The 11,643-nt window shown below is 38.2% G+C and overlaps 1 protein-coding gene across 1 annotated transcript in view; it reads left to right on the top strand.

Annotated features, from left to right (window-relative positions):
- Nucleotides 1-11,643, top strand: part of LOC106884299 (uncharacterized) — a 38,883-nt gene that overhangs the window by 23,033 nt on the left and 4,207 nt on the right. Inside the window, exons 8-12 of the mRNA XM_052968060.1 lie at nt 385-489; nt 638-756; nt 2,722-2,884; nt 3,998-4,188; nt 8,202-8,427. Of these exons, the coding sequence (XP_052824020.1) occupies nt 385-489; nt 638-756; nt 2,722-2,884; nt 3,998-4,188; nt 8,202-8,427 (804 nt within the window). The remainder of the gene's footprint in view (nt 1-384; nt 490-637; nt 757-2,721; nt 2,885-3,997; nt 4,189-8,201; nt 8,428-11,643) is intronic.

The raw sequence follows: 11,643 nt of genomic DNA, 5'->3' as shown, positions 1-11,643 counted from the left end.
ATATATATATATATATATATATATATATATATATATATATATAGAGAGAGAGAGAGAGAGAGAGAGAGAGAGAGAGAGAGAGAGAGAGAGAGAGACAGACAGACAGACAACAAAGATTTCATGCATCTAACCTACAAATTCCTTAGTTTTTTTTATTACAATGATAATAATGATTCTTTCAGATTTTGGAACAAGGCCAGCAATTGTTTTAGAGGAGGGGAGTTAGTCAATTACATTTGACTCCAGTGCTCAACTTGTATTTATTTTATTGATCCCAAAAGGGTGGCAGGCAGAATTTGAACTCTGAACATAAAGAGTTGACTGTAGTAAAGTTTGAATCTTTGACTTTGCAATGTCTTGAGTAGGTTAACTTATTAACTACAGGTGAAAGAAAATCGTTTGAAACGAGAAAATGATATGAATCGAAGAAGACAAGAGCAGCAGATGAAAAAAGAAGCTCACTTGAAAGCTTACCAAAGAATTATGAAGGTAAGTAGGACATATTAGTTTCTTGTATGTGTGTGTTTGCGTGTGTATTTGTTTGTATATGTGTATGTGTATGTCTGTGTGTGTATATATATATATATATATGTCAGTTTATGTGCATTAAGAAACTTTCGTTGCTATGATATTTCAGGAAGAGAGATTAAAAGCAATAAAGCACCAACAAGAAGAGCGAGAGATTCAAAAACAGATGGCAGCTATACGAAGACAGATGTTCGCAGAGAAAAAGGAACAGAAAGGAAAGAAACAAGAGTTTGTATTTTTAATACATTTTATATGTTCTTAATTATAAGGTTCAGGCATGGCTGTGTGGTTTAGAGGTTTGTGTCCCAAACACATGTTTTTGATTTCAGTCCCAGCACATAACACCTTGGTTCATGTATCCGCTACTATAGCTCCAGAATGACCACAGCCTTGTGAGTGGATTTGATTGATAGAAACTGAAAGAAGCTCACTGTGTGTGTGTGTGTTAGTGTCTCCTTGTCTTTGCATCACACAATAGTTGTAAATAAGTTTCACTGTCATACAAGCAGTATCCTTTGTTTCCAGTCTTCCATGAAAACACAGCTGGTCAAGGGAAAATATTACCTTACTTGGAAAACAGGTGGGAGCTGGTGACAGGAAGGGCATCCAGCTGTAGAAAGTCTTCTTCAAAGAATTCCATCTTACCCATGCAAGCATAGAAAAGTGGATGTTAAAACAACAATGATGATGACGATGATGATGATAATGATTTTTTTTTTTTTTTTTGGCCCAAAGTAAATAACTACTTCTCTTAGGGTTTAGCTCTGTCAAATCCTGCAAGCTCATTGCGCTACACCTGATCCTGGTTTCTGTAGCATATAACTGGGCAAATGTACAATATGGTCCCCCTTTCATGTTGGAACACCATTCCATCACAGACTTAACTCTCAGCTGATGCCTGTACTTGTTTTCAGTTGAGTGAACTGAAGCCATAAGCATCACATGGCTCCATACTGTGCCGGTTTTCTCTCTTACATCCTACATCTGACTCCCCTTTTCTCTCTGATGATTTGCATTCACCCATTCATGCACACTAACATTGCACATCTAGCAGAGCATGCTTGCTTCATTTATTTTGATTATTCATAAATCCTCTGCATTCAATACCTACATCTTGCTATCATTTCAGCATCACACTTCATATCCAAACATTATACAATCTACCATTTACTCTGAGAGAGAAACTCTTTGTTACCAACAGAAGGAACTGTCCCCAGAACCCTTTTCCAATCTGTTCTTACTCCAGTTACAATACTGCCCTTACTAATAAGATTATTCAGCTAACAAAAGTTGTTCAGCCATTCTGAGCAAGTCTTTCTAGCATGCGAAGGGATCTATTTCATGTGTACTCTTCCTGCTGTTTGCTATCATGCATCCACTGCATACAAACCCTACTTTCTCTGTCAGCCTGCCTGTGATACACTATGTTTCTTGTGTATTTGTTGTTTACATTAAGTATATTGTATGGAATTTCTCTCTGTTCCTTCTCTGTGAATCTGTGAATAAATTTTAAGTAACCATTTCAAAAATTTTAAACTCTCAATAATATTTGAAATGAGTGATGTAAACTTGCATTGCAGTATAAGCATTGTTTTGTATGCATTGCTGTGGACACATTACTGTATGTACATTGCTGTGTATACATTGTTGTGTAAACATTGCTGTGTATATGTACAGGAGTGTGCTGTTGAGTTGAAAGCATGTTCTACTGATTATGTAAACGAAGCAGTAAGATATTTATTGAAGGAAACATTCAAAAGAGCAGTTTACTGTTGCCATCTCCAGGATGATATGAAGTCTAAAGAATGTTCCCAGACCTGGTTCAAATTCAAGCTTGAGGCAATGTAGCATTAAGTGGCCTGCTTAAAAATACTATGGAATATCTTTAAAAGATTTGAACTCAAAACATATGAGCTGGCAGCTCAATACTATTATCATCTCTGCATACAACATAGAAGCTTTATTTTAAATGCTGTGAAGATGGTTCACATCAAAGTGTGTATAACCTGTGTGACCATTTTTAGTAAGCTCATATACTTTCTATATGAAACCAAAGTTCTTAATGTGTGTAATGTTAGGACTCTTCTAAATGTATTATTTAGTACATTACATGAATGCCTCCAAATCCATTCTTTCTCTTCTTCTGATCCAAGAGACCTTAACTCTAATCCCTAACTATCCACTTTCTCCCAGACAAATCCAACTTACCAATGATCATCCTCAGCAACCAGCAACTGAAATAACTCCACATAAGAATTTCTCCAGCATTGAACAATGCACCTCAATGGCTAAGACAGAACAACAAATGGCCAAGTATGAAGCTTTGAAAGTCAGACAGAAAGCTAACAACATACAGGTATGACAGCTTTAATGCTAAATGATACAAAAGTAATCTGAAAGTGATGTAGGGATGAGAATAGCTTACTGTAATTAATTTCTATATTCTGAACTCAAATCCTTCAGAGATCTTAATTTTTTTTTTCCTCTGAAGTTAGTGGAACAAATATATTTCTTATAGAGCATTATTGCTAGCATGGAAAGCTGTTATAATACAATGTTGATGATGATCTCTCTCTCTCTCTCTCTCTCTCTCTCTCTCTCTCTCTCTCTCTCTCTCTCTCTCTCTCTCTCTCTCTCTCTCTCTCTCTCACTCTCTCACACACACACACACACAGTTGCTGGGAACTTAGTATGCATGAACATTGGAGCCTCATTCAGGTTTTGTATAGCCATCTACCATTCTTTTGGTTTACTTTTTGGCCCAGATTGAAGCTTTTCCCATTGGAGAAAAACCAAAGCATTCTAGCCTCTGAGTGATTTAACTTGTTTAGCAAGCACTTTGCATGGATAAAATGATTCTCTCTTGTCACATCTGACATAAACTGGCCCCTCCACATCACATACGACTTGTACTGGATATCCTCATGCACAACTCTTCTGATGGTGCATTCTGAAACTTTGAAGTCCTCTGCAATGGCCTAGATTGACTTTCTGGAGATTTTTATCAAGTTTTTCTTGGAATTTTTGTACAAAGTTATGTGTTCTGATTGTATTAGGACTCTATATGTATTTTGCATTTAGCTGCTGATGTTGGATATCTGACAGCAGCTCCCTGCTCCTTTCAAGCTTTGACAACAAAGGACTGGGTAACTTTGAGTAAGCAGGCTATCTCTGTATTACTATGCTGTGCTTTTAAGGTGATGATTACAGTGCACCTTTTCATTTGCTGAGTCAACCTGATTTCTGATATTATTTATATTAAAAAAATAAGTTAGGAGAAAGTTAGAGCTCTTGAAAGAGGTATACTCGAAAAACTGATGCGCTCTCTATATTACATGTGTAGGTGTATGTGTGTGTGTATGCGCACGATATGTGCTTTGTGGCTGTGTAGTTAAGAAAAACTTGGGCGGCTGTGGCGGAGGAGGAGGAGGAGGATATATATATATATATATGTATTCATATATTTCAGATTTTACAACGTCATTTTATGGCTTGGACAAGTGTCATATTACAGAAAAGGGTGAGATATGGAAAGGTTTCTGCTCTGGCTGACTGGAAGTTATTGCTACGTCATTGGAATGCATGGAAATCCTTGTCAATGCAGAATAAAATGGAGAAAGAATTGCAAGTTCACCAACAGAACATGAGAGAATGTCAAAGGTGTGGTTTTTATAGTTACACTCAGAGAGGAATGTTGAGTTTATTTAACATACAGTCTCAAAAGAGAAATTTTTCTCCCAAACAATATCCCACAGCATGTGCTGTTCCACATTTGAATGTAGAAGAATGTGTTATAAAGACTATTAATTACATCTTGGGAGCCTTTTCGAGAAATTGAGAGAAACTATTTCTTGGGAATATTCTATGCTTAATGCTACCTGCCACATTTGAAGGCTATCTTTGCTGTTAACCTGCCTGTCGTCCTACTGCATCTCTTGTGTGACCGTTTTTTACAATTGTTTACATATACACGCTCTATATGGAGCACAACCATTTCCCAGATAACATCAGTGTCCTGTCTTCTTTTCTACTTTCATGACTCATTTCTCAGTTTACTTCAAAATCCTTCAGTTCCAACTTTTGCTTCCATGTCTGTAGTTTTACTCCAAATCTTACATAGATTCTTTTATAAGAACAAAGTTGTCAGCATACAGAAGTCCCCATGAACAACCAGTCTTAAACTTCTCTGTTATGACTTAAAAGTATATAATGAACAGGCATGGCTGTCTGCTTCCCAGCCACATGGTTTCAGGTTCAGTTCCACTTCATGGTACCTTGGGCAAGTGTCTTTTATTATAGCTCCAAACTGACCAAAGCTTAGGGAGTGGATTCTGTGAATGGAAACTGAAAGAAACCGATTGTTTATATGTGTGTGTGTGTTACTGTCTCTTTGCCTTGACATATGATAGCTGTATGCAAGTGTTATGGGCAAAAATATGCAGTATCTTTAATTTCCAATCTTATGAGACATCTCTGGTTATGGGGAAATATTACCTAACTTGATTGAAGATAGGTGAGGGTTGGTGACAGGAAGAGCATCTGGCTGCAGAAAACCTGCATCAACAAATTACATCTGATCCATGCTAGTGTAGTAAAGTGGACATTAAAACTCTGCTGATGATAATGGGAGGGCTGAAGTATGAGCCCTGAGAGATCCCTACCTGCTTGCTAAATTCATTTCTGTACTCATTGTTTACTCTCACTTCAATGACTGTCCTTTGTATATAGTTTTCATTTCCCTCACTAGCCACTCATCTACTCCTAACTTCCTTAGTGCCCACCAGATGACAGAGTGAGGTATTCTGTCAAAAGCTTTCTTTAAATCTATAAATGCTAGATATAGAAGCCTACATCCAGATAAGTATTTCTTTTGCAGTTGTCTCACTAGGAAGATTGGCATTGATGCTACGTCTTCCTAGCACTAGGCCAAACTCCATTTTCTCTTGGCTAATCCCGTTATGAATCAATTTTGGAATAACTTATTTAACTTCCAGGATCTAGTTCAACAATTTGATGTATCAATGGTTTCCTCTCTTTGTACATCTCCTTTACGTTTGTAACAGTTTACAATAATGCTGCTATACCAGCCATTGAGTATGATGCCTTCTTGTATCACCTAATTAAGTATTTTAGTGACTAATCTATATTCTATTTTGCCAGATATTTTAGGCATCTCCAGCAACTATTTCTAAAGCACCAGCTGTTTCCACAGTCTTCATATCCTTAATTGCCTTATCTGTCATATTGCTTCCAACTTCTATGACCAGTTTCTCTGTTGGATCTACTTGAAAGCCACCCTCCCTCTTCCATGTAATTTCCATGGCATCACCACATCATCTTCCTCATTTAGCATCTGTTTTCCATACTGGCATGAGTTAGACAGTTTGACTTGTAAGTCAGAGAGCTATACCAGGTTCCAGTCTGATTTGGCTTGGTTTCTACCACTGGATGCCCTTCCTAATGCCAACCACTCCAAGAGTGTAGAAGATCCCTTTTATATGTCACTGGCACTGCCCACGACTATAATTTCACTTGGCTTGATGTGTCTTCTCAATTACAGCAAATTGCCAAAGGTCTTGATCACTTGTTATTGTCTTCGTGAAACTCAACATCCGAAGATCATGTTTCATCACCTCAATACTTCCATATCACTTTTTTTTTTATTGTCATTGAGTGCAAAGGTGCTGTTATCATTCTATATATACTTCTTGATAACATCTCAATTCTCTCTAGTACACTTGTCTCACTATTCTGAACAGTACATATCTCTGATCTCCCACCAAAGAACATGTGCAAATGTCTTTCTTTCTGCCTCTCCTTTTGCCAAGTATACCTGATATATATAGCTTCTCTTGTAGCCATTTGATACTTTTCTTTGCCAGCTCTTTCTTCTAGTCTATCCAGACCTGACTCTTATTTTTCATAGCTCTGTCTACAACATTATTCCATCACCAAGCAGGCAGGTGGATGGATGAATAGAGGGATATAATAAAACCCATACAAATAATTATTTTGAATGAGAATATAAATATGATTTATACAGTTATATATTTAAGAGATGAGGAATTATGTACATTATTTACATCTGACGGATATTTGTCCTCATCTTGTTTGTTAACACAACGTTTTGACTGATATACCCTCCAGCCTTCATCAGGTGTCTTGGGGAAATTTTGATCCTGGGTTCTCATTCCTAAGGTATTTTTCGATGTTATTATTATTATTATTCAGGTCACTGCCTGGAATTGAAAAATGCCTTAGGAATGAGAACCCAGATTCGAAATTTTTCCAAGACACCTGATGAAGGCTGAAGGGTATATCAGCCAAAACATTGTGTTAACAACAAACAAGATGAGGAAAAATATCCATCAAATGTAAATAATGTAAATGTGATTTGTTTAAAGAATTTTTTTTTAATGTAATGTAGAGGGTGCATCAGTTTTTCGAGGACACCGCTTTCAAGAGCTCTAACTTTCTTCTAATCTGTTTTTTTTTACTTTACTTTTCAGATAAGTAATATCAGACATCAGGTTGACTCAGTACATGAAAAGGCACACTGTAATTGTCACCTTAAAAGCGCAGCATAGCTTGCTTCCTGAAAGTTTTCCAATCAGTCATTGTCAAAGTTTGAAAAGAGCTGGAGGCTGCTGATATGGATCCAACATCAGCAGCTAAATGTAAAATGCTTGCAGAGGGGCTTAAAACCATCAGAGCACATAACTTTGTACAAAAATTCCAAGAAAAACTTGATAAAAATCCCCAGAAATTCAATCCAGGCCATTGCAAAGGACCTCAAGATTTCAGAATGCACCATCAGAAGAGTTGTGTATGAGGAAATCCAGTACAAGTCGTATGTGATGTGGAGAAGTCAGTTTATGTCAGTTGTGACAAGAGAGAATCATTTGATCCATGCAAAGTGCTTGCTATACAAGTTAAAACACTAAGAAGCAGGAGTGCTTCAATCATGGCCAAAAGGTAAACTGAAAGAATGACAGATAGTTATGCAAAGACCTAAATGAGGTTCCTATGGTCACGCATACTAAATTCCCAGAAAGTGTGATGGTTCTGAGAGTCATCAGCAATGGGGGAGATGTCATACCTTCTCATTCTTTTTCACAGGACTTGAGAGTCACTGCTGCTGTTCACAGAGAGGTGTTAGGGAAAATTGTGAGACCCTGGATAGACAGAGTATGCAACAGAAGACCATATGTCTTCCAACAAGACTCTTTGCTGTCTCATAAGGCTAGGACAACCCAAACATGAATACATACCAATCTTCATGAACATGTCCTCTCAGGCATAGCTCACCAGAACTCAATCCACTGGGCATAGTCATGGGAAGATCAATCAACACCCCCATAACACCATACAAGCTCTCAAGTTCACCATAACCAGCATTATGTCCAAAATTGATAAATATCGTCTGATTCAAGCCTGCCTGTGCTTTCTACCCCATATTGAACCAGCCATTGATGCTAACGATAGATTCATTGAATAGGTGTAACAAAAGGTTTCTCAAGATTATTTGTATCAATTTTTTTTCATACACACAGCTTTCCTTTGATGAGTTATGCATCTTTTCCTAAATTCACAAAAATAACCTAAAGAAATTGATTCAGCGTATATATTGTTTATCTACTTTTTTTTTTTTTTTTTTTTTTTTTTTTGTTCAGAAAAGACAAAATGGCAGGTGAGCACTACATCACACAGTTGATGAAGAAGTGCTTCTGGACGTGGCAACTATACCTTCACAGAGAAAAAGAATGCCAGCGTTTAAAACTCTCACAGAAAGAAACCAAAGACAAAATGGAGAAACTCTTAACTGCTGCTGCTTCAGGAAAAATAAATGTGGCTAATTCTTTGAGCAATTCTGAGACCAAATCTAAAAATTTAACCAAGGTAAACCTTACAAGCAATGACTTCACTAGCACATTTGCACATTATATATATGTGTGTATGTATGTGTGTTTTTGTGTATGTGTATATATCATTATCATTGTTTAATGTTACTGTTCTATGCTGGCATGAGTTGGACAATTTTACAGGATCTGATGGGCCCAAGGAATGCATGGTTCTTCATTGTCCACTTTAGCATGATTTCTACAGCTGGTTTGCCTTTCCTACCATATGGTTTGCATTTCCAACCACTTTACAGTGTGTACTAGGTACTTTTTTCATGCCACTAGTATTAGTAAGGTTGCCATGCAGCTTGCTTGGAAGACTGAACCTTTAGGGAGAAACTTTATGCTAGATGAAGAGTAAAGAGATGTAGAGTATGAGAGAAAAAGGGCAGGAGCAGAACACTTTTCTTGTTGTAGAAGAACTACATGATCACTCACATTTTGGAAGAGAGGATAGGAGTGATTGGATGGAGATGGAAAGGGATAGAAAATAGAAGTGATGAGGAGTCATGGTAGACCTTCAAGTTACAAGATGAGCAGAAATGAGTGGGACAGAGGGACCAGGAAAGATGCATGGTAGTGTAGAGCTGCAGAATAGTAATGGTAATGGAGTATACAGAAGGATAAACAAGAGATAACATGATGGATGTGGGTAGGTTGCAGGAGTGGATGGGGAAAAGAGAGGCATGTATAGTTTATGAAAAGAGTGAAATATATGGAGGGGGAGATAATTTGGTAGCACAATGGCAGGGGGTTACCAATTAAAGTGTGGATGTAGAGAACAATGGTGGATAACAAACGAAATACTAATTTTTCTAAGCACTTTTTCTTTCATTTTTCCCTTGGGTGAATTTGGTCAATGGAAACTGAAAGAAACCTGCTATACATGTGAATATATATGTGTGTGTGAGATGGAAGATATGTAAAATAAGAAATCCCTTACCTGAAAAACATTTAAGGGTTAGTGAAAGGAAAAGCATCTAGCTGTGAAAACAATGCCTCAGTGTTTGTCTAACTCGTGCTAGCATGAGAAAATGGATATAAGACAAATAATATATAGCAATCAGATGGAAAAAAGTGAAGATTATATTTTTACATAACTTTATTCAATGTTATAAACATTTGGAATTCCTAGAGGAAATTTTTCTTCATTATGTAATGGTTCCCTGTCTCATGTTCTCATGGACAAGCATATTCCTATGCATGATGACATCTTGACTGTAAATCAGTCAAAGAAGGTAAAGTCCCACTCTCACAAATATGTTTGATGGAAGCCCTGAGAATCTATCTCAATAACTTTGTCTGAGGAGAATAGTCGAGAGCTAATTGTTCGATTAATTAAGTAATACAAACCATTGTATAGTAAGGAAACAAATCCTCTTGTGATTTAAATCATTTGTAACATTGAATTATATGTAAAAACATAATCTTCATTTTTCTGGCTGATTGCTGTCATACTCTGCAAATAATGTACCAACCAATCAATTGGTGAATGACCTTGGATTTACAGTTTGGATCACCTGGTGTATCTAACCTATATTCCTATATTCATCACTAGACACTCTGTTAGCCAGGTATTTTTGCATAGACTGCTGACTGAGGTATTCACCTGGATTTCTTCAGCCCCTATTTTCCTTGGGACAACCTGCTGAGAGCCACCGACCAGATCTGTAGTTGGTGCAAACTCCCCTCTCGACTCAAAGTAACATGGTGGTGGAACAATGTGGTTGACAGGGCTATTAGACAAAAGAAACAGGCTTAGAAAGACTGGAAGAATGGAGGCAGCTGGGAATTGTGTCAAATTGCCAGAAGGGAAGCTAGGAGACAGGTTTACTTAGCCAGAGGGGAAGCAGATAAGAAAAAAATTGCCAATGTTCTGTGCTGTGAGGACCAAAGACTTGAATATTTCGTGTTGCAAGACAGTGTGTGAGAGAGAATCGTGATGTCGTAGGAGAGAAATGTGTCCGCATGGATGATGGTTCACTTGCACTAAACGAGGCTGCTTAATAAAGAGAATGAATGGGAGGAAGAGAGTCTGCCACATGTCGACCCAACAGAGGGACAAGCTATCCTAATTGACAGTACCTCGGTAGATAAAGCAATCAAAAGTATGAAGACAGGGAAAGCCCCTGGCCCATCAGGAATCACTGCAGAAATGCTCAAAATATCTGGCAGTGTCGGCTATAGCCTAGTCACCCGTATTACGAACCAGGTGATACACGAAGTAGCACCATAGTCAACTGCTACAAAGGTAAAGGTGACACTTTAGACACAAGCAATTACAGAGGTATCAAGTTGTTGGACCAGGTAATGAAAGTCACTGAGAGGGTCATAGCCCAACTAATTAGGGAGAGAGTCAGTTTAGATGAGATGCAGTTTGGGTTCGTGCCTGGGAAAAGCACCACTGATGCTATATTTCTGGTAAGACAGCTTCAGGAGAAATACCTAGCCAAAGATAAACCTCTGTACCTGGCTTTCGTTGACATGGATAAAGCCTTTGACAGGGTCCCCTGCTCCCTTATCTGGTGGTCAATGAGGAAACTAGGGATACATGAGATGTTAGTGAGAGCTGTGCAAGCCATGTACAGAGACGCTGTCAGTAAGGTGAGGGTTGGCAACAAGTACAGTGAAGAATTCCGGGTTGAGGTAGGGGTCCACAAAGGTTCAGTCCTCAGCCCCCTCCTATTTATCATTGTCCTCCACGCAATAACACAGGAATTCAAGACGGGATGCCCCTGGGAGCTCCTCTATGTTGATGACCTTGCCCTTATTGCTGAGTTACTATCAGAACTAGAGGTGTGGAAGCAAGGACTACAATCGAAGGGCCTTAGAGTGAACCTAGCTAAAACCAAAGTCCTAATAAGTAGGCAGGTAGATAAAACACAAACCCTTTCAGGTAGATGGCCCTGCTCAATCTGTAGAAACTCCATAAGATGTACCCAGTGTAAGCTATGGACACATAAGAGGTGCAGCAATATCAAAGGAAGGCTAACTAGGAAGATAGTTTTTGTATATGGCAGATGCTCAGGAGCAATAAACACTGAAAATGTGCAGAAAACAACCTTTGCCACACTCCAGGAAGAAAAACTAGAAGTAGTTGATAGCTTCCACGACTTAGGTGACCAAGTTTGTAGCGGGGGAGCTCTTACCTCTGCTGGTGACAAAGGGCTTCCCACTCAGAGTGAGAAGACTAGGCAAGCCAAGTGAGAGCATA

Source organism: Octopus bimaculoides, chromosome 5, assembly GCF_001194135.2.
Source record: "Octopus bimaculoides isolate UCB-OBI-ISO-001 chromosome 5, ASM119413v2, whole genome shotgun sequence".
Classification (NCBI taxonomy): domain Eukaryota; kingdom Metazoa; phylum Mollusca; class Cephalopoda; order Octopoda; family Octopodidae; genus Octopus; species Octopus bimaculoides.
The sequence above is the reverse complement of the archived record's forward strand: the minus strand, read 5'-3'. Positions and strand labels throughout refer to the sequence as shown.